Source organism: Camelus ferus, chromosome 9 (genome assembly GCF_009834535.1).
Source record: "Camelus ferus isolate YT-003-E chromosome 9, BCGSAC_Cfer_1.0, whole genome shotgun sequence".
Taxonomy (NCBI): Eukaryota; Metazoa; Chordata; class Mammalia; order Artiodactyla; family Camelidae; genus Camelus; species Camelus ferus.
Genome location: NC_045704.1, coordinates 66,776,308 through 66,799,893, shown reverse-complemented (window position 1 = coordinate 66,799,893; position 23,586 = coordinate 66,776,308). Strand labels below are relative to the sequence as shown.

Below are 23,586 nucleotides of genomic sequence, written 5' to 3'. Positions count from 1 at the left end.
CCAGGACGGCCCTGTGTGTGGAGCCAAGTTCCCTTAGCAAGTCCAGTGGTCTTGGGTTTCAGCTCTCATCTTCCCCATTGAAGAAACAAGCGTTCCCACAGCCCCCGAACAGCGGTGCATGCTGTTCCCCCCCAGCTTCTCCTCAGCTGAAACAGTTCCTTCTTCACATCTCCTGCCTCCTGACAAACGGCTTCCTGCCTCCTCCTTGGCTGCTGCTCCCCCGGAGTGTCCGTGTCCGCCCTCAGCTGTCTCCTGGCTGCCGTGGCTTCAGTGGCTGTCCACTGGCAGTGTCCACCACACCCCGAGCTCCGAGGTGCCCTGTTGCGGGACGCTCCCACCCCCGGGCCCTACAGGCACATCAGACAGGCGGGTTCTCTCAGTCCTCCAGCAGCTCCACCAGGAGTGCACCATCATCATCCCCACTTTACAGATGCAGAAGCTGAGGCTTAAAGAGGTTAAATAAGATCCCATCCCACAGCTTGTGGGTGAGCAGACAGGATGCAGATCTGGCGCCTGACTCAGAGCCTGCCGTCCTGGCCCCTCCACTGCCTCTGTCACATCACTTCGCTCTGTCTCCTCATCTCCTAAGTATCTCTCGACTCTGCCTCTTGCTTCCCAGGCTCTCTGAGGCCCAAAGGCCTTGTCATCATCTCTCCATCTGCCTCTTCATCCCGGCTCCAGCCCACCTTCCCACCACTGCTCACTCACACATCTCCGGCTCTGCTCCGTGGGCCCTTCCACCACCCTCTGGCACACCCTGGCTTCTCATGATTTCATCCTTTGCAACTGGTTGTTTCTCTACCTATTTGTTAGAGCTTTTTTGCTTAAACAAAAAAGAGAAGTTATTGGTTGGCATAACCTGGAAGCCCAGGGGACCTCGGACACCGTGTCCTTCCATCTCTCCTTTCTGTCTGCCTCAGCTCGGCTTTGATCTCAGCCAGGCCCTCTCCATTCGGTAGTGTGTCAGCTGCTCACAGTCCTCAGTGGCCGTCTTTACACAGAAAGCTCCCCAGAAAGAGGGAGCAGCCGTCCCAGAGCATCAGCAGTACTCCTGACGTGTTCTCTGATTGGCCTGGCCACCCTACCTTCCCGGGAGTGCCTCAGGGATGGGTACCCCCGCGGGGTGGGGAAAGCAGGCAGCTTCATCTGAATCTCCTGGACTGAGCAAGCTTGCTGTGAGGAGGGGGAGGGTGTTCCCCCCAAAAGAAGAAACACAAGGCAGAGGGTCTGAAAGGGCTTCTCCTTCCCTGTTTGCTGAGCTTCTGCTCGTTCATTCTTTGAGACTCGGCTCTCAGGCGTCACTTCTGCTTCAACGCAGGGGAAGTCGTTCCCTCCCCTGTGCTTCCCAGGCCTCTCTTCCAGTCTCTCTCAGGTGCTGTTCGAGTCAGATGCAGGTCAGCTGCCAACACATCCACCTCTGGCTGCTCAGCAGACTGGAGTTCTCAGCGTCAGGGAGCACACGCTAGTTATTTCTAAATTCTCAACCTCAAACTCCTAGGGAACATCTCTGTCTGAGAGTGTCTCACACTTGCCAGAGGGCCTCATGTCATGTAGAACCATTAGTGGTAGAAGATGCTCTGGACAACAGAGAGGGAATTAAGCCCCTAAGAGCCAGCCCTGCCCCAGACCCCATGGTCCTGGTCCCCAACTAGTGAGAAAAGCCCAGCTCCACCTGTCACCACCGGGCTCTTGAAGACTCCCTGCTGCCCGGGCGCCACCAGAACCCCCCAGAGTGGGTGATGCTCCTTCTCCAGGGCCATGGGGAGGCAGCACGGGCTCCCCAGGCGGCCTTTCAGAGGGGCCAGGTGTGGCAGCATCAGCACTAAAGTTCATGTCATGACAGAGTGATTCCCTACCTGTCTGAAGGCAAGAATGACCATGGGTGCTTTTTTACAAAACAGATTCCTGGACACAAACCCAGATCAACTGACTCAGAATTCTCAGGGAGGAGACCTGGTAATCTGTATAGTTACAGACCTACTAGGTTGGTGGGGGCCTTGCAGTCCCCTTGTACAATTACTCAGCTGACATCGTCTCTTCTCACGGTGCTTCCACCAGCTAAGTCCCCATCCTGGGCAACGCCCACCCCCATTCACCGCCAGGTTATGGTATAGCCAGGTTATACCATAGCTGGGTTATATTATAGCCAGGTTATACCATAGTTGGGTTATACCATAGCCAGGTTATACCATAGCTGAGTTATAACATAGCCAGGTTATAGTATAGCTAGGTTATAACATAGCCCAAACTTTTGGAGGGGGTGTGGATGGAGGGGCTCTATTCCTTTACTCTGTCAGCTGGAGCTCAGTGGTTCTCACAATGTTTTTGTGAGGTACTATCAGTAACAAAGAATATTTCCTGCCTTTTGTTTGACTTGACACTTGTGTGGTGATGTAAAGGACTTGTTTTCTTGTAGGATTATTTTTTCCATGTAGTTTGTGCTTAATGTAGCACCAGGCACCCAAAAGACACTTAATATATATTAAATGCTTAAATGGCTAAGAATTCAGTCTGTGGAGCTAGACCACCTGGGTTCAAATCCCTGCTAATTTTGCCTCAGTTTCTGCATCTGTAAAATGGGGGTATGAATAATACTTACCTAATAGGCTTGTTGTGAGAATTAACTGAGTTAATTCATGCAAAGCACATAAGACTGTGGCTGGCATTTAGTAGGCACTTAGTAAATATTAAGTCTTTAGTAAACTACAAACAAACCCAGAAATGCTACTTGGGAGGAGAAGAGTGGAATTGGTGAAATCAGGCCCAGCCCCTGGGCCGCTCCTGGCGCTCCTCCAGGGGTTACAGAACTGCAAATCACATGTCACATCAGCCACCAACACTTCCCTGGGGCTTTGCAATCCCATTAGCCAAGGAAAGCTCTCCTAAGTGAAGGCCACTGTGGCCACGGGTCAGTGGGCTGCCCCAGGGGTTCCTAAGAGGGGTTTGGACCTTCCGCCCTTGGTGAAGAGGGAGGGGGGAAGTAGGGGGATGACCTGAAAGGAGGAGGGGGTTGGGGTGGGGAATGAGCAGTGAGGACAAATCCAATCACTGCAACTGGTCCTGGAAGTCTCTGCTTTTGTTCTTGTGTTTCGGGAAGTCTGGAGGCGGCTTGGAGACCCCCCAGCTCTCATTCTGAGGACTACTCAGTAGCAGACAGGCACTAAAGAGTTTTGAGAACCTCCTCCGGGGCCAGCCTCGATACTTCCCAGACTATTCCAAAAAAGAAAAAAAAAAGTCACTTCAGGAAAATTCAGCAAAAACACTCTAAAATGTAAGTTATGTCGATCCAAGTCAGTGTGGCACTCAGATGTGACACTGAACAACAGAAACTCCAGGAACTAAGAGCAAACTTTTAAGCCTTTTGTCATTATACGAAAGGGGGGTGAGTCAAAAGGGTTTCTCCTCACCTAAAAGGAGGGCTAAATCCTCTTTCTTTCTGCTTGGGGTGAGGCCTTAGTTACTGGCCATCCCACTGAGTAGCCTGGAGAGTGTCCCATTCCCCTGGAGCCACCTGCCTGCGCCATCCGATGCCACGTTAGGCTGCTGCTTGAGGAAACTCTCTCACCCAGACAGTGAGGATAAGTGGGCCTGGACGCAGCCTCTGAGCTGCGTCACTCTGGGAAAGCCACTTCACCTGCCGAGGCTCAGTTTTCTTACCTGTAAAACCCAGTAATAACACAGCAGACCCCACAGAGTTGTTGTTGAGGGTAGAGTGAGAGAAGTGTGCAGGGCGCCCAGCACGCGCGTGCCATCAGTGAGTTAGGCGTGTGTGTAAGTTCTCTGCCCTCGGTTTCTCGTCTGTTAGGTGGGGCTGGTAATGCCTTCCTTTCCAGTGGCTGTGAGGATGAAATGGGAGAGGGCTGGCACCAAGGAGCGCCATGTGCGTGGCAGCTCTCGCTGTGAACCGCAAGGACGTGCACCCCAAACCACAGACCAAGTGAGGAATGCGCTTTCCTGAGGCTGGCTTTGTGTAAGTCTCAATCAGGGACTGTGGAGCTGTTATTCACGTTAACCTGGCGAACTGGCTTGAATCAGGGCTGTTTCTCGAGCCCTTCTGGCCCTTCTGTGGACCGTGGCCCAGTGGATCCAGGACTTCTCTTGCTCTTAGGGCACCTCTTCAATAAGGGGCTTCTATCATCTCATTCATCTCATAACCATGTCCAGTCTTTCCCCTGATGCCCTGCCCTTATCAGGGAAAAATCAAGACATGGATGAAAGGCAGACCTCCTGGTCTGCAGGTGGGCAGTCAGCTAGGGAAAGGAATGATGGAGACACTTGGGAGCCTCATCTCTCTACCAGGTGGAAGGAGTCATCTCTGTAGGACTCCTGATCGAGGGTTAGGCCTGACACAGATGGAATGCTATTTAGAGTTCACAGTGTATTTTAATTTTATAGTGTATTTGAATTCCAGGTCTTAAGTTTCACATCAGGAAGCTGAATTCAGCCAAACTTTAGTATGAAAATACCTCTGATCCAGGCATAAAATTTAACTAGTTAACGACCTTTCCCTGAGTCTTGAGGAGACGTGTATTCATTAACTGCTTTTATCTCTGCTGTCAGCACAGTCAGTGTATGTGTGTAACTCTTTATTATCAACACGGTGGTTATCTTCTTGATGAATGATCAGGAGGGGGCTGTTTTGGACTACTTTTCCTCTGTGCCTAGCATGCCCCTGGCTTCATGTCACCACTACCCAACCAGTACGTGCTCAGGGAGTGTAGTTTTCAGGCCTAATAGGATTAAGAAGACAGAGCTATTGATCATGTCACCTACTTTAGAGTCAAAAGCGTAGACATCTGTTGCATAATATCTGACCTGTTGCCTTCTTCTGCTGATTCATTGACTCCAAATGTGCATTAAGGGGCAAGGGTAAAGTCGGGGAAGAGGTCAGAAGGGTGCAAAAGCCTGTACCATGAGAGCAATATTATTTCAAGAGCCGTGAACTGGATCATAAGCAGCTCATGGGCAATGGCCTTATTTTGTGCCTCTTCAGTCTCTGAGAAACATAGAATTGGGCTGAGGAAGGAGAACACACGTTGGGGGTTGGGGGCTCAAGTGACGGGTAAAGGGAAGGAACTTGCATTTGAGCTTGCTGTGAGCCAGCCACTGTGTTGGGCACTTTTACTTGTCACCTCATGCAGCACGCTTGACTGCCTGCCCAGAGACATAATTGTTACCATTTTATAGAATCAAAGACTGACTTGCCTAACATACCATAGGAGGTAAGAGCTGGATCCAAGATTCTAATCTAGACCTCTCAGCCTCTGAAGAGGAAGTTCTTCTACCATAAGGGGTACATGAGTAGGGGGTTCAGTAAGTATTGTTTGGATAAATTACATAATGAGTTGGATGAAGGCAGCAATTATTTTGTAATAGTCAGGGTAACTGACACTATTCTGATTCAGTCTTTTCTGCTTAGAAAGAACTAGATTTAGAGGAGGAAGCCAAAGAAATTTGCGCTCATGCAGTCATTCATGTTTTTGCATGAATTGAACTACCTACATCCAAATAAATACTGTGAATCCCTGACCTCTAGAAGCTCACATTCTATTGGGAGAGATAAGCATGTCATTAAATATGGTGGTATCCCAAGGGACTGCTAGAATCCAGTCTGGCAGAGTAGAAACAAATTCAAAATGCCACAAATCCTCCAGGGACTGTCAATTATCCTCCACATTATCTCCCAAATCCCCCCTTCCTCGCCCTCTCCATGTATGGCCTGTTTACAGAGGCCTGTACCATCTCTCCTGGCTGGTCTCGCGGCCTCTGGTCTCTCGCTGCTTCTGTTCAGCTCCCACGCTGCCTCCAGTGAGATCCTCATGAAACCCCAGTCTCACCAGCCATGGCGTGCCAGCCTGAAGTGCCCCAGTGACTCCTCACTGCTGTGTCGGTGAAGGCCAGCTCCTCCAGTCCCTTCACGGCTCTTCCATGTCATATGGGACATCGTGCTGCCCAGGCCTCCCGCCCTGCACAAGCCGACCCCTTCTTCCACTCAGGACTCAGCGCCTGTGTGTCAGGCCTCCTCGTGTGCACCGTATTCCTCCATCACAGCACATGATAATTATTTCACACACCTCCCCACCCACACAGATGTGAACCCCGTAAGGGCTGAAAGTATCTTATTTATCTTTTGATTTCCCAACTTACCTTCTTGGAGCTGCAGTGGCATGAAGTTTACACCCATACATGCCAATCTAAAGCTGAAAATACATTTATGCTGGGCCTTAAAGATCGAATGTGCCTGCTAAGCAAGGCAGAAGGAAGAGCGTACGAGAGGTGCAGAGGTGTGAACGAGCCAGGCTCCTGAGAGGCAGACGGTCTGGGCAGAGGTGTGGCTGTAGCGTCAGGGGCGGGGGCCGGGCAGAGGGGCAGCAGAGTCCCGAGCTGGCGCCAGGAGGGTCAGCTGGCCTGGCCGGTGACAGCTCCATCCCGAAGGCAGCAGAATGCCACCCCCGGCGCTCATCTCTGGGCTCTGATTTGGGGCACTGTCGCTGGTCCACTGCCTGAAAAATAAGGGTGGTCACTGGAGCCACAGTTAGGGCAGTGTCACCGGCATGGCTGGACCAGGTGTTCGTGACCGGAATATGCTTTCCATGGTCAGTGCCTGGCCCTGTTGATTATGAACTATTTTGAATATGGTAACACTTACTTCCCAAAGTTGTAGGAATGACTAAACAAGACAGCATTGAGAGCTACAGTCCCCCGCAGTCGTCAGCCCGGCTCTTCGGCCTTTCCTTGGATCTGACTGCACAGGAAGCACTACCGGGTGGCTTTGCCCTGGCGGGAGCCTCTGTGCTCCGACCCGACCTTTTTATGTGTGTCACTGTTGTGTTTATTTATTTTAGAAACGGTCTTTTGAACGGCTGTGCCCTTCCTGTCCCTTTGTCTTCAGTCGCGGTGCATCTCCTCACTCTCCGTGGTCGAACATTTCAGCCGTCTGTCCGCAGCGCCCGGTGTGTTAGATAAAATTCCCCACAGGGCCTCTGCCTCCTTCTCACCATCCCGGCCAACTCTCACGGCCCAGAGCTATTTTCTCCAGTGGCGTTTCCCCTGCGGTGGGAAACGAACCTTTAGTGTTACGGTTTCAATCTGCCAGGAAATCCATTCTGGGATGTTTGCCCACATCCACTGGCACTTTTCAAAAGGAACCCCAGGTGTCTACGTTAACACCAGCAGGACCACTTGAAGCCTCCATTGACATTCATCAGCCGCTTTGTTCTCAGCCTGAGTGTGGAAGTTAGATCTGTGAGAGGCAGGATGGCAGAGCCAAAGCCTCGGAAGTGTGCAGCAGCGCCCTTCTTACCCTGAAGACTCCCTCCTGGCATGTCCTGGGTATCAGTCAGAACACATCAGCACCGAGTGCCAGGCCCCTCTGATTATCAAGTGCAAGGAAGAAGAGATTCTTTCTCTCTCTGCCTCTGCTAGTCATCGGTTCCCACTTCATAGGTAATTTATGTTACTTAATGTGTTTGAATTAGAGCTGGAGAGGTCGCAGTTGAAGAAGGAAGCCTGCTGCTACTGTGGCTTCTTCTGTGAGGCAGTGTCTGATTTAGCTGTGTAAACAAATGACTGCCTTCTCCAGGGGTCGTGAGCACAGCTGCCTGCCCTGGGGAGAGCCGCACCTCTTCCGCAGGGCGAGCTCGGCTTGCTGGTGAGAAACCGTAGGACTGGTGTGGACTTCAGACGGTGGTGGCCCTGCCACTCGGATTTTGGCCGCAATAGTTGGGAACTGAAGGAGACAAGGAAACCTCTTCTCTTGCTTGACTGCCTTTGGCTGTCACAGGGCATTATAACGGTTCGCTTTATGATTCTGAACTCTGATTGCAAAATTTGCCCAGAATCTGCCTCTGAGGCCATAAGACACTGTCTCTCTAATCAGTGAAGATGCCCTTTGGATTTTCCCAGTAGTGGCTTTATGCTGAGTCTCTTACACTCGCCAGTTCTTTCCTACCTTCAGGGTTCATCCCTAACATCCACGATCACACAGTTTCTCTGTGTAGAACCAAATAGCTTTTATAAATATATGTGGCCTCAGCCTCATTAAAACCAACTGTTTTAACTTACAAGCTAATCAGACCAGACCAGATATGTCAAACTCTATGATCTTGCTTTGCTTAAAGGTTAGTCATTCATCGTTGCCTCTCACATACACTCACGCACACACTTGCATGAATATACATGCTCATTAGCCAAGCTCTTCAGGGACCAAAGCAAGTACCAGTAGGGGACGAGGCCCCTTGCTGTGAGGCAGGTGGCCTCCACATGAGAATGCCAGGGTGCCTCATGACTCACACCTCAGGGGATGACCCGGGGACTTCTGACTCATGTCCAAAGCAGCATCCACAGTTGCTCTGCCTTGACCTGGAAGATTTGGTGAGGATGACGCTCCAGATTAGCTTCATCAGATCCTCCTCTGAGTAGAGTTGTCCGCCTTTCACCTGATGGCCGAAGAGCAAGCTAGTGAACACCAGTGGGATAGGACCCGCCCCATTGCCCCCGCCACTGCCCAGGTGGACGTGGGGCTTTGGCTTCTGTCCATAGCACTGTTCTAACCAGATGAGGTGCTGTAGATCAGCTGGGGATGGCTTGTGCTCCCAGCTGCATTCTTTTAAAAAAATAACTGCCTTCCTCCCCAGACAAATAACTATGATGAATGAAAGGTAACCCGGCAGGGGCTTAAAAGCCACCAGACTTTTTTGACTTTCAAGATGTTTCGCAAAAACAGTAATAAAAATGCTATTCATCAAGTCCTTGTTATTTGTGAAATAGTTGAGCACCCTACATGGTTAAGATACCAGCTCACTCCAGAGGAACTTTGCCTCATTATGCCTCACAGGAGAGCTTGGAGTGATAATCGTAAAGTGGTGGTGAGAATTCAAGGGATTAATACAAGCAAAGCCTTTGGACCAGTTTTGGGGACACAGTAAAACTTCAGTAATCTTCAGCTTTTATTCTTACCAGGAGGCACTGGCTGGCCCTTCCCAAACGTGTTCCTGTGATCCTTAGAACATACCTACGAGGGAGGCATATCTCCATTTTGCAGACAGGAAAACAGAGGCCACAGTTAGGAAGCAGCAGAGTGGAGATGGTGTTCAAACAATGCCCTGTACCCCTTTCCAACTGGGGGATGATAACTCAACCTTGAAAGCAGATCACATGATTCCGGGCAGAAATGAATGTTTGAGAGCCTTTTCAGTTTTGTTTTTCCAGAGAGTAGCATGGTGCCAATCTAGGGGGACGCAGCAGGAAACGTGACTGTGAATCAGCCGCCTGATGAAACAGCCAGGCTGGGGCCCACGTCACCGCAGGCCTCAGCAATGTCCCTGAAAACACCAGCACTTAGATCTCCCGTTAAGACACGAAAGGAGAGTTCAGAGAAAACGGCTGCCTTGCTCGGAAAGTCACATTATTAAAAAGTATTTGTTTTTATTAGTTTTCTTGCTTCAATAGGAGTTATAATTTCATTAACTTTGTAACAAAAATTCACTTTCCACTAGTTTCTCCTAGTTTGTCATCTGAATCTGGGGTGCGTACAATTATGTTCAAAACACACCACAGTGAAGCTGTATTTCTTGCGGCATTCAGGACTTCTAAAATTAAATTAATTCAGTTCCTCTTTCACGGGGAAATGCTATTCCAGAGACCAAATGAAGAAGACACGGCCTCTGACCTCCAGCAACTTGCCATCTCTGGAGCTGTGCTAACCAGTACAGTAACCAGGAGCCACACGTGGTTACATAAATGTAAATAAGGTGAGAAGGTCAGTGCCTCAGACGCACTGGCCACGTCTCCAGTGCTCAGTAGCCGTATGTGATCCTGGCTACTGCACTGGATAGGGCGGAAACAGAACATTTCCATCGCTGCAGAAACTTCTGTTCTACTAGTCTACTGGACCGGGGCAAGAGACCATCTCCTTTAGGAATCCTATTGCTGCAACTTTGTGGTTGCGGTGTGGCTTACTCTTAGAGCACCGTGAGGGTGCAGCACCACCCTTCAAGCTTGACCCATGAAGACATGGATTCATATTCTGCTTCTGACCTGTGTTGACCCTGGGCAAGGCCCTTTGCCCCTCTGACATCAGGTTCCTCAACAGTAAAGCAAGGACATTAGGTCACATGGCCTCTAGGACCCCTTCTGTCCAAATGCCTTATGACACTGTGGGGTAATTGGAAGAATATTCTGTGTGTGTGTGTGTGTGTGTGTGTGTGTGTGTGTGTGTGTGTGTGTGTGTGTGTTTGTATGTGTGTGTGTATGACAGCTAAAAGAAACTGCAAAGAATTCCCATCTCCCCAAATAATTTTGTTTTTTATTTCAGAAATTTAATTTTCAAATTTCCTTTATTTGTCAATACTAAAACTCTATACATGTAGTCCTAAGTTTGACAAACTGATTTAAGAGAAAGAGAGAGATTATTTTATTACCTGTCTGTAGAAGACTGAAGTCTCCCTGCAGGAGACGCCAGTGTTCCTTTTCTCGCATGTGCTCCAGCAGCACAGCTTGAACGCCTCCCTGTCCACGCAGCAGGCTGCCAGCTCTCTGTCCCCACGGCGCTGTTGTTGAGTTAAATACTGGCACACACCGGGAGCCAGGCCCTCGGTCTTAGACCGCGGAGAAAGTCTATATATTAGACTCCCCACAAAAAAAGAGAAAAAAATCATAAAATAGCAAGCCCTATGTTATTTCCATTCAGGAAAAAATGACCATTAATTGAGGACCTTTAGTGTCATGGCGTACTTAAGTCTTTGATCTCATTAAAGGACTGGCTAGTGACAGTCTGGACAATGGCTATTTGCAAAAGAATAGTTGACTAAAGAAAACTGTCCATTGCCCTGAGCTCTGCAACTTCAGTGACTGGTAGTTCTTAAAGGAACACCAATTCCGGTTCCCTTTAAAATAACCGTCTCCTTAGCATGGTGTCACCCAGGCCTTGGCGCTCTAGGTTTTCTTGTTACCTGTGTTCCTCTTTCCCACATCAGCTGGAAAAGTTAACAGTTTCTTTCGTTTTCTTTCTTTTTGTTCAGAAGACTGAGACGGTTACAGAGGACCGGCTCCCAGGATGTGGAGCCCGAGGCAGGACGATTTAGCCCAGAAGGCCCAAGGAGGGAGGGTTCGCAGCACTTTGTTCAAATTCAGCTCCTCAGCAGAAAGAGGCTTCTGGTTCACCCTCTGATGCCTCCGGGTGGGACTCAGCAGTGAGGGGTTTTTGGTGACTGAGTTGTGTGGGCCTGCTTCTCACCAGTGCAGCGGGAGCGGGGCTCTCTGGTCAGGTCATGGTGATCTGTGCGCTTGTCTAGCTTCTTCATTCTCCTGGTAATTGCTGTGGGATCAAATGAGCTGTTTGACGACTACTCTACCACTTTGGGGAACTCAGCTTTTGTGAGCCTAAGTTCCCTGGGCTGCAAAGTAAGGGCGAGTCAAAGTGTGCTCCCCTATTTTACAAGACAGTCGTGAGCACAGGGAGGGCCTGCGGACCAGGCTGTATGTGTGGCTTCTGGTGTGGGGAAGAAGTCTGGGCCTGGAGTTGAAAAGTGGGGAGAGAATCCAGACTCTGCCACTGTCTAGCTGCGTGACCTCTGGCAGGTCTCCTCTTTAGTAAAATGAGGATTCCAGGTAACTCGCAGGCTCTGTGGGGGAGTTAATGCGTTCCTTTAAGCCTGCGTTACATCGACAGCCTTCTAACCAGGCCTCCTGCTTTCCCCTTCCCCCTACTAGTGATCTTTCAGAAACATGATTTGATCCCATAGGTCATTCCCCTGCTTAGAACCTACAGTGGCTTCTTGTGGCTTCTTTAGGGTTTGCCAGGAAAACTGGTTTTAGGATGGAAAGCCCTGTGTCCCAGGGAAAGCCCTGCAAAGCCCGCAGGGCAGCTGATCTGGGCCCCATGCCCCCCTTCCTAGTGCACACCTCTCACAACTCATCTCTGCATACCTACGTGCTTCTCTGCACACTGGGATGACCTGGGGAACACTTGATAAAATGCTGATGCCTTGGCCCTGTCTCTTGAAAATCTAATTTCATTGTTTGGAGTTGGACTTGAGTGTAAGTATCTTCTTAAAGCTCTGAGGTGGTTTGAAAGCACAGCCAAGGAAGGGAACCACTGCTCCATTCTTGCAGGCCTCTGAAAATCCCATGAGCTATTCCCTGTGCCTGAGCTGACCTTTCCCCTGCTTTCTTCTCTTGACTAATTCCTGCTCATTCTCATCCTACTCAGGAGTCTGTTCCTCCAGGCAGCCCTCGAGGACTTCTCCAGGTAGACTTAGCCTCCTCCCTCTGCTGGGCAGCCAGACTACCTTAGGCCTGCTCCCACCCGAACCTGATCATTCTTGTACTGACTGTTAGTTTACTCCAAACTTCTCCCTCTTTAGGTCTGGAGTTTCTTTCAGGAAGAGATTTTATCTTTCTTCCTTGTAACCCCGGAGCCAAGCAGCTCTGGCACATTGCAGGCTCTCAGTAAGTATTCCATGAACAGATTAATCAAGACAGCTGACCTCTTGTGAGTTCCATTCTAAGAAAGAAACATCGACACAATAACCCTAGTGTATCACAGAAATAGGAAGTTGAGGGGAAAAAAGCACATCTGAGTATGACAGAAAGCTTTACCAAAACAACTCCCAATACTCAAATTAAAAGAAAGGCTTGGTTTTGCTCTTTTGTGAGTAATGATTTTTTTCTCTTCCCGGGGAGAAAAAAGACATGTTGGGAAATTCCTCCTCCATTCTCATTATCTGGCAAAAGGTTGTAGCTGGAAATGATCTCTCTGACAAGGTCATGTTGGCTCTCTGTCATTTTCTCTCGTCATCCTGTTCCTCCCTCAGCTGGCCATCCTTGTGTGTTTGCAGAGAGGCAGGAAGTTTCACCGCTGGGACTGCTTCTCTCTCTCTTTAAAACTCTTTTATCGGCAGGCTTTCTGATCTTCAAAGCAGCCTGTGTCCGATGTGACCCCGCTCCCTTGACTCCCCGCGCTGGGGAGGGAGAGCTGTGAGCATTTTTGTCATTTTGACGACTTGCGTGTTTGGACAGCCCAATAGTGCAGTAGATCTTTAGGGATGAGAGCGAGTCAGCTTTTCTAAGCCCCCCCTTTCATCCCCAAATCTAGACACACTGGAAATTGACATCAGACCCAAAGTTAAGCAAACAGTAGGTTTATAGGTCTCCTTGCCTTTGACCCATCCCTGGGGCAGCAGCCCTGATCCTCTGTCTTTTTTTGCAGTTGAGTCTTTGTGGTTGGTATCCCTCAGACTGTTTCAGTCTTTGTGATTATCTGCAGTGCTTGATCCTGGATAAGTTTGAAAGCTACGATGATGAATTTCAGCTCACCCAACGAGCCCTGTCTCTGCTGGAGGAAAACAGGTTCTGGGCTGGTGTGGTATTCCCGGACATGTATCCCTGGACCAGCTCCCTGCCGTCCCACGTGAAGTACAAGATCCGAATGGACATAGACGTGGTGGAGAAGACCAATAAGATCAAAGACAGGTGACGTCTCAGGCGCTCTCAGAAGACCCTGGGCGTCCCCAACGAAGTGTGAGGCAAGGAAAGGGGTTCCTGCGTGCTCAGGCTATCCGTCTCCTCCCAGGGCAGAAGGATTACTTGGAAAGGCACAGGAACACTTTGGTGTCGAACCACTAAGCTAGCCACTTGGCCCTGCTGGTTGGTGGGACCAGGAGAGCTCAGCTACTCTGCATTCACCCTCTCAACTCAGCACTTGTCCCTGGCTGGCCTTCACGTAGTTTGGAGGCAAAAATCTCTAGGTATTAAATTATCTTCACATAGAGATTCTGCAAATGAGGTTTCAGCAAAGTCACTGGAAAATTACATTTGGTACAGAGTAGGGGACTGAGACTGGACTGAGCCTATAAATCAATAAAATTAAGTTAAATCAGAGGAAATAAGATATTTTATAAAGCTCAGAGGAGAGTCCTTGAATGAAAGCAATTAGAAGCTAATATTCATAACTGAGACTTAAACTGTGAACTGGAAAATAGAATCGGATAGTGTGAAAGAGTTCAGGGGGCAGTTTCGGAGCGTGAGTACCAAATCCCCTCACCCTTGTGAAGGGGGAGTGAGCTGTCTGTTCCCATTTGCATCCTGTGTCCCTTCCTGTGATTTCTTCTTAGGTACTGGGATTCTGGCCCCAGAGCTGACCCCGTGGAAGACTTCCGGTACATCTGGGGAGGGTTTGCCTATCTGCAGGACATGGTTGAACAGGGGATCACGAGGAGCCAGGCCCAGGCTGAGGTTCCAATTGGGATCTATCTCCAGCAGATGCCTTACCCCTGCTTCGTGGATGACTCGTGAGTCCAGGGTCCTAGTCCCCCTCCTGGACAAGCTAACCAGGCTGCTGGGGTGGGGCAGGGAAGGGGTGCTCCCCAGGCTTCAATCTTTTTGGAGAACAACCTGGGGCCTGGGGCCAGCTCGAGGAGAACCGAGCTCTGACTGAGGAGCCTGCTTCTCCCCGGCTCCCTCCAGGCAGGGCCCGGTGGACTAGTAAAGTGGAGAAAGGAATTGGTGTTGTGGGTAGAAAAGGGAAGGTGAAAATTAAAGCAGGGAAGTGAGGTTGGGGGAGGGGACAAAGGCTTTTAAATTTTCCACTACGTAGTATGTTTGGTATGTGGAAGGGTTCAGGTCAGTGTTTGCCCAGTGATTGCCAAATCAGCAAATTAGGACTCTGCATCACAAGTAGGGCCGGTTCCTAGGAGCCTTGGAATAATGCAGCTCCATCCCTAATTAACATTCCCATGATGTGTGCTTAATGAAAAGGTAGAGGGATGTGTTGGATGAGCTTGGGCCCTCCCTCCCTGCCCACCCCCTTTCCCAGGCCTGTGCATGTGATGGCCAGTAGCAAGCTAAGCAAGTAGCCTACTATTTTCTGAAAGTGCATTTGGGGGGTGGTAGAGAGAGGGACAGAGAGGAAGAGTGGCTGGGAGGGCTCACTTACCATGGTGCTCCCAGGACAGCAGCAGAGATCTACAGTTGACTTAGAGACTCAACTCTTAGGGAAAAAAAATAAAAACTGAGATGTTCACCATAGTGTATGTGTGTATCTGCGGGGTTCAGGGAGGAGAGAGATACAGCCTGCAGAGAGGAAGAGTCAAATTGCCAGCTGGCAAGGCAGTAAAATAAAGCCCAGTATGGGCATAACACCTTGGTCTAATCGGTTCTCGTTCCTCAGCTCTACAGAAAAATAAAAGAGACAGCAGGCCTGTTCTGCAGTCGGTTTGGGTTTGGACAATAGGCAGAGATCGGAAGTGGAGCCCAGCCAAAAGCCTGGTTCCACTTTTAAGATCAGAATAGAGGTGACTGGCAGGGAAGTGAAGTAGGGAGTGAGGAGGCAGCAAGAATTCTGGCCATTCAGTGTGGGAGAGCCCTCTGGTGGCCCGTCTCAGAAGGCTTGTGAATTTAGCCTCAGAATTCAGCCTCCCTGGGGCCATCTTGAGAGAACCCCCCCCCCCCCGCCCCATGCTGGAATTGGGCCCTTCCTGTGACACCCAGTAGTTTTCAGTGGATGATAATCTCAAGGGCTTTACTAGCACACCGAGCACAGGGAAAACATACATGAAGTTCACAGTAGAGTCATTCCAGACGGAACACCCATGGATGCACTCCACTGGTACAGGGCTGTGGGGTTGGTGACTGCCGAGTCACTGGTTGGTTTACTGATGGGTCAGTTGCCTCTGAAAGTGCCACACTGATTAGTCGTTTTGTGCCGCTCCCTGTGTAACTGGGGTTAGACCCTCCAGGGTAGACAATGCTGACCCCTTGGGGAGTCCAATTATTGCTCTCACCACCACCAGTTCCCTTTGTCCACCTTCTGGACTTCAGTGTTAGTTAGCTTATACCTACCTACTCCAGGCATATTCCACATTGTCAAGTCTGTAGTCCTTTCCCGTGAGATCTTACAAGGTCTATACTAGGTAACATGCATAGTATGATTTTACTTGCATAGTTTACTTATAGAGCATTCATCTGGACTAACCAAAAAGCTACCTGAGATCTTACAAGAGCGCCTATATTGTGTAACATACATAGTCTAATTTTATTTATACATTTTACTCACAGGACATTCATCTAGGCTAACCCAAAGGCTACCATCTTGCTCTAAAGGCTACATAACCCTTCAGGGCAAAGTGCAATGTATTAAAAGATTCAAGTCCGTTGAATACCCAGTGGCGATTCTTCTGCCTTTCCCTCCACCTGGGCTTTGTCCTCAGCAAACACTTGCTCCCCCTCCACCAGGTACAGGACAGTCTACCACTCTGCTTCTCTCTCTTGCTTTAGTTTTACGATCATCCTGAACCGCTGTCTCCCTGCCTTCATGGTGCTGGCCTGGACCTACTCTGTCTCCATGACTGTAAAGAGCATCGTCTTGGAGAAGGAGTTGAGACTGAAGGAGACCTTGAAAAATCAGGGTGTCTCCAACACAGTGATTTGGTGTACCTGGTTCCTGGACAGCGTCTCTGTTATGCTGATGAGCATCTGCCTCCTGACCGTATTCATCATGGTAAGGCAGGCGCAGAGGGTTGAGAAAATCTTGAATAGTCTGTTCCTCCCACTTTCCTCCTGTTAATGAACCTGTGCCTGGATTAGTCATCTGGCACCAAAGATAGCACGACACGTAGCTGCCGAGCCATTTCAGCCAAGGCAGAAGACACTCAGAGAGACAAAATCCTCCCCGAGGAGCCACTATATTGTAGCATTTTCCCTGCTCCCATTTCCTGCCTGGGAGCCACACTCTACATAGATTATCCAGCCCCATTTGCGAACCACCTGGAGAAGCTGCTGTTAGCAGAGCCCAGCACAGGGTGATGCTATGTGTAAAATGTTCTCTCTTTTCAAACAAAAAAGAAGTGAATCCAAAAAGTGTTTTCCTGGGATTACTGTCCCATCCGTCACCTGGGAAGACTTCAGTGTATTAGGAAAGGAGATCTAGAATGTTTATTAATTACCACCATGGTCACACTATTCACGGCTTGACCAAAGAACATTCTGCTGCCTGAAGAATCTCCAAGACCTCTGTTTTAAAGGATGGAATTTGGAGTCCATCCTGTCTCAGTTTACAGGTGTAGCAGCTCACGTAAGTCCATCCTCTGCAAACCTGCAGCTCCCTTGAAAGCCTTATGTCATAATGCACTGCTATGCTTCACGGTTAGCTCCTCCACAAAAGATGATCTTTGGTACTTGTTGAATGATAGGACACAAATTAAGGTCGTTTTTTCTATTTATTTGATAGGATTTGGTATAAGCTTTATTTTTTTAACTGAAGTGTAGTTGATTTACACTGCTGTGTTAGTTTCAGGTGTACAGCAAAGTGATTCAGTTGTGTATATATTTTTCAGATTCTTTTCCATTTTGGTTGTTACAAGATATCGGGTACAGCTCCCTGTGCTATACAGCAGATCCTTGTTGGTTGTCTGTTTTACATACAGTAGTGTGTGTGTGTTAATCCCAAACTCCTAATTTATCCCTCCTCCCTCCACTTTCCCCTTTGGTAATTATAAGTTTGTTTTCTGTCTGTGAGTCTATTTCTGTTTTGCAAATAAGTTCATTTGTATCATTTTTTTATTCCACATATAAGCAATATCATATGGTATCTTTCCCTGTCTGACTTACTTCACTTAGTATGATAATCTCTAGGCCCATCCACGCTGCTGCAAATGGCATTATTTCACTGTTTTTTATGGCTGAGTGATATTCCTGGTATAAGCTTTAGACTTCAGGCTTTGCAAGCCCCTGATACAGTGTCATCAAGCTTGTTCTGCCTCTTTACTGTCATCATATTAAGTGCCCCTTGCACTAAGCAACATGTGTGCTGACCCAGACTCTGGCTAAGTGTGTCCCATCTTATGCTGGACCGACCATACCTGGTGCCTACCTGATCCAAGGATGTTCCATCACATATCCTGTCCAATCAACACGTATCCAGTTAAGCCCAGTCCTGCCCCTGCTCTTTGTAATAAAGTGTACTAAGTCTGAAGGGTTTTGGTTTCAGTGTTGCACTGAGAGTCAGCGAGCTGTGGCCTTAGTCAAACCCTGTGCTAGCGCCCTATGAAAACCAGTGCTGATGTAGGGGTCCATCCGCTCAATCTGACCAGACTGAGGTGTGGCTTTAAATACACAAAGGGTCCCGGAATTCTACAGAGAGGTGGGGAGAAGCTGAGCAACCTGTCTTCCTCTAGGGATCCCTTGTTCCTTCCCTTCCTTCATTCTGCTCCTTTCCTCACTAGTGAGAAATTTTGTTTCCTCAGAATTGAAGGAGTCAAAATGCATGAGCATCTGACTAATGTAAAATGCATAAACATGCGCGATACCTTATTATGGCCATAAGATTTGTTGCTAATAAGTGGCATTGAGATTTGCCTCCCTAAGAATGGGTATTAGGACTTCAAAGCTTTTAGGACGTGAGGTAAAGAATGTTTACCGAGAGTCACTTGCACAAAGGGGTTTCTCCTTGTGGGAACCAGAACATTGTTCTTGTGATTGCGGAAACAGAGCTTTCCACAACAAAATAGGGTTTTCCTTTGAATGACGCTCTCATCTTTCCCCTGTCCTTCCTTCCCACCTCAACTATGCAAGAAAGAAGCTGGGACCTGGGGCAATGGGAAGGTTTCATTGTTATTCACACTATTAAGAATGAAAAAGAAAAGTAGTCTTTAGAAGGAGCCAAGGCCAGTGAAATTGTTGGGTCAGCCAAATGACTTTCATCTCTGCCTTAAGTCAGTGAGAAATTAGGTAGCTTAGAAGTCTGTAGGACTTCGCTTTGAGCTGGGATAAGAAATTGATTTCATTCTTCTGAGAACAGCAACAACCATCCTAAAGTCCTGTCAGCCAAAAGCCACATGTTCAGCGCTGGACTTGCTTTTACCAGGTGTGTGTGATTAAGGATAAGAAATAGGTTTCCCAGGGTGATACAAAATCAGAACACTGAGTCTCAATCTTGACTTGTATTCAGATTTCCTCAAAGCTTGCTTCCAGTTAAGCATGGCTCTCTTCTACCTCCTTTGCCATTTGCTTTATTTCATTTTTCGACCCATTCTGTCAGTGCCTGGCAGGCGTGAGCGTGTGAACCAAAAAGTAATGGTAGCAGCGGGAGGTGAGTGGCACATTCGTCCTTCTCAGCTCTTACAGGCCCCTTACAGACACTGCTAATTGGTGTCTCTTTTCTACTGAGAGAAACCTAATGCTTCAGGGCACCACCACTAATTAATCGAATCAATTCAAGAGAAGAACCAATTTGTACCTTTATGTTCCCAAGAAAAGAACAGGTTGATCTACATGTATTTGGAGTTATGTACAAAGGGAGAAAATCCTCGCAGGCTGCCTATGACAGAAGAGAACCAAGAAGGCCTGATAAATCCGAACATTTCAGTTTATCCTCTAATACAACTGGGCAGCAGCTCACTTACTACAAATAGCTAATTTGGTCCTACTTTCTATACAGCCAAAGTGACTGACCCTCTAGTTAATGTGAAAGATACTGAATATTGCCCACGGGTTCTATGAAGTTATTATGGGTGTGGAGGATTAATCCACTTCCAAGCAATGTGGATTAATTACTGACATTTTCACCCATGTGAGAGGCAAATCTCAGAATATAAATACAAACGATTGAGTCAGAAGGCCAGGCCCAGGCAGATGTTAAAGCTTGCAGGGCGGTCTCCCACCTCCCTCTTTGTTCCTCATCTGCTCAGTGTATCCCAGGAACCACTGATGCTCCAAAACCCCCTGTGCAGATCTTCCTCCCCTGCTCCATGCTTATTTCTCCACACCATGCCCTTCCCACCAAGGATCTGCTTACTGAGCACATAGTAATTATTCAGTACAGATAGGCAGCTTCATGTGTTACCCTCCTAGGGAAAAATGACATAATTAGAATTACAGAACTCAACACATTGAGTCTTAAGTGTGGAAATTTAGACACCAGCAACAGGCTGGTGGGAGAGACTCCTCTGGGACAGAGGGCTCCTGAAGGCCCCAGAATCACAGCACAGAGGTCACCCCTGAGAGGGATGGTGCCCCTGGACGTGGGTGGAAATTACTGCCTCTTTGGTTTCAGCATGGAAGGATCCTACACTACAGCAACCCGTTCATTCTCTTCCTGTTCCTGTTGGCCTTCTCCACCGCTACAATCATGCAGTGCTTCCTGCTCAGCACCTTCTTCTCCAGGGCCAGCCTGGCCGCAGCCTGCAGCGGCGTCATCTACTTCACCCTCTACCTGCCGCACATCCTCTGCTTCGCCTGGCAGGACCGAATGACGGCCGACCTGAAGATGGCTGTGGTGAGGGATCTTTGCTCACTCCTAACATAGGCTACACTCCATCTGCGGGGCAGGTGGCAGTCTGAAAGGACTGGCTTGTGGATGCACTTTGCCTTTGGGCTAAAAGGGATACAAGATTTGAAGGCGCAGGTGCAAAGGGGGGAGCAGTCTTCACCCTAAGCAACCCGATGGTTCCTCCTCACCAAACCCGTTTGATTGTCTTCCCTGGGATGTAACTGAAAGCCAGCTCAGCTCGTGGGTCCCTCTGTGTATCCGTAAGAGGAGGAGAGCCAAGCCCATTTCACTCAGGTTTTCTTCCCTAGCTTTTGAGAAGATTCATTAGGGAGGAAGCTTGCCCTGTAACCATTCTGTCCAAAAAGATGCTTCCATAAGTTGAAAAGTTTTGGTTTCTCTCCAAAAGAACTTGAATCGGGGCAGCTCTACAGTGTCTTTATAATGTTCTATCAGTGCACTCAGAAAGGGCTACAGAAATGAGCCAGTCCAGAGTCAGATCCTCTTGCCCGGAGAGGTCTCCAGAAATTGACTTTTGATTGCCTGAGAGGCCTCTTCACCGTTCCCAAACAACACTCTCTTTTTCTCTAATTGTTTTCAACTGAGCCATTTACATCCTCTCATTAGCCAGGCTAAACAGCTTCTGAGCTCTGCGGGTGCAGTTTCCCTCGTGCCCCAGAACGTCCCTGTCCACAGTTCTCCTCGTGGTGCAGCTGAGAAAGGACCACCGCTTGCCTCTCCTTGGGGAAGATCTCAGTCTAACCTGTTCACACGACTCAAACTTATTTAGTTCTAGTGCTGCCAGGCATCTGCCTTTTATTTCTCCTGTTAAATAAAAATTAATTGCTATAATTTATGGCACTCAATTTTCTAACATGATCACAATGGGCAAGAAATCCTTATGACTCAGCCTGTGGGCAGAGCTGGGCTATCTCGGTATACTGGGTAGACAATTGGTACCTTGAAGGCATGGTTAGTTTCTTGCCTGTGTGGCTCCACCAGGAAGCTGCAGTTCTGGCCGCTCTGTGGACCAGGGTTGGGGTGAGATTTTCAAAAAGGTTTCTGTGAACATATAGCTAGAGAATTCCTTCCTTCTGCAGAGAGATACTCTGAACCCCACCCTGGGTCCTGCGAACTACAGGGAGACCTCCCAACAGAGGAAGTGGGACTAACTCAACCCTTTCATGTGCCTGTGTGCTTTCTGCCATGCCAGGGGCCACCCCCAGGGACATGACTGGGGAGCTTCCTCTTCAGTCTTCCTTCTGCATGCCACCTATTCAGTTACTTCAGCTTCCACAGAGAACCTAAGAAAATGATTGTCCCAGGCCTGGAGATGGGAAAAGGTGATAGTCAATGTAACCTGAGGCTTTTCTAGCCTGACAGAGCTCAGGAAGTTGGGAGCCCATCCCCTGCCTGGTTCCCTAGCCTGCCCTAGGACATGGATGACTTTATGGACACTTCTGATGGGACTCTCACAAAGCAGTTCAAGTTAACTTCTTTGCTCTACCAAGAACTGTGTGATCTTAAGAAAGAGACAGAAAGAAGGGGGAAAGGAAGGAAGATGAGCATGAGGACCTTTGATCCTTTGCTGTGTTATGCTGTGTGGTGTTTGTCTTCCCCAGTGCACAACCGTGTTCCATTGGACAGGTGAGAGGTGGCCTGCTGGGGACTGGGCATGTGTCCCTGAGGCCTGAGAGGCATTCCCAGAATTATCTTCCAGTGGGAAGACTGCCTTAACCCCTCCCTAGGGTGGTCTCACACCTGGATACAACCTGGACCCACTTTTGGTCCTCCTCCTACCGTGTGGCTCTGTTGGGTTGGGAAAACAGACCCTCTGCTCATCTTTCATGCCCTCTTTGCCCCACTGTAGAGCCTGCTGTCTCCTGTGGCTTTTGGGTTTGGCACCGAGTACCTGGCTCGCTTTGAGGAGCAAGGCCTGGGGCTGCAGTGGAGCAACATTGGGAACAGTCCCACGGAAGGGGATGAATTCAGCTTTCTGATGTCCATGAAGATGATGCTCCTGGATGCTGCTCTCTATGGTTTGCTTGCCTGGTATTTTGACCAGGTGTTTCCAGGTAAACACACGAGAGAGAGAGTAAGAAGTCTAACTAAGCATACCAATAAAGAAAGTCATCAAACTGCCAAGGAAGAGAGCAAGAGGAGAAGAAAGGAACAGGGAAGAACTACAAAAACAGCTAGAAAACACTTAGCGCTTAAAATGGCAGTAAGCATACGCCTATCAATAATTACTTTAAATGTAAATGGACTAAATTCTTCCATCAAAATACATAAAGTAACTGAATGGCTAAAATGCCAAAACCAATCTATATGCTGCCTACCACAAACACAATTTAGATGTACAGACACCCAGATGGAAAGTGAAGGAATGGGGAAAGATATTCTATACAAATGGAGGCCAAAAGAAAGCTGGAGTACCTGTTCTTATATCACACGAACAGATATTAAAAACAAAGACTGTAAAAAGAGACAAAGAAGGCCATTACATCATGATAAAGGAACCAATCCAACCAGAGGATATAACGTTTGCAAATATTTATGCACCCAGTACAGGAGCACCTGAATATATAAAACAAACATTAACAGACTTAAAAGGAGAAATAGACAGCAATATAGTAATACTGGGGGACTGTAATACCCCACTTGCTTCAATGGACAGACCATCCAGACTGAAAATCAGTAAGGAAATGTTGGCCTTAAGTAATATATTAGACCAGATGGACTTAACAGATATTTACAGTACATTCCATCCAAAAGCAACAGAATACACATTTTTCTCATGTGCACACGGTACATTTTCCAAGATAGGTCATATGTAATGTCACAAAGAAGTCTTTAAAAATTTGAGGATTTGAATCATATCAGGCATCTTTTCTGACCACAGTGATATGAAATTACAAATTAATTACATGAAGAAGACTGGAAAATTCATGAATATGTGGAGATTAACTAACATGCTATTGCTTCACCAATAAGTCAAAGAAGAAATCAAAAAAGAAAGTTAAAAAAAATCTTGAGACAAATGAAAAATGGAAACATTACATAACAATGTATAGAATGCAGCAAGGGAGGCCTGCCCTTGAGGAGCTTACCGTCTAGCTTTGGCCATGAAACACAGGATAATTATCAAACAAAGATAGTGTTCTCGCAGAATCAACATTCATAAGAGCAAAGCCTGCTAAGAGAACTGGACTAGGAGTTTGGGAGTATTTCCACTGAAACCCAGACAGACCCAGTAGAATGCAGTGGTTAAGATCAGTGGTATTAGAATCAAAATACCTGTGTTGGAATTGCCGTACCTCTGT

At 48.2% G+C, this 23,586-nt stretch overlaps 1 protein-coding gene across 1 annotated transcript in view; it reads left to right on the top strand.

The window, feature by feature from the left end:
• ABCA4 (ATP binding cassette subfamily A member 4) overlaps positions 1-23,586 on the top strand; it is a 111,820-nt gene that overhangs the window by 34,338 nt on the left and 53,896 nt on the right. Inside the window, 5 exon segments of the mRNA XM_032488205.1 lie at positions 13,268-13,473; positions 14,115-14,291; positions 16,276-16,498; positions 20,051-20,272; positions 22,134-22,338. Coding sequence (XP_032344096.1) covers positions 13,268-13,473; positions 14,115-14,291; positions 16,276-16,498; positions 20,051-20,272; positions 22,134-22,338 — 1,033 coding nt within the window.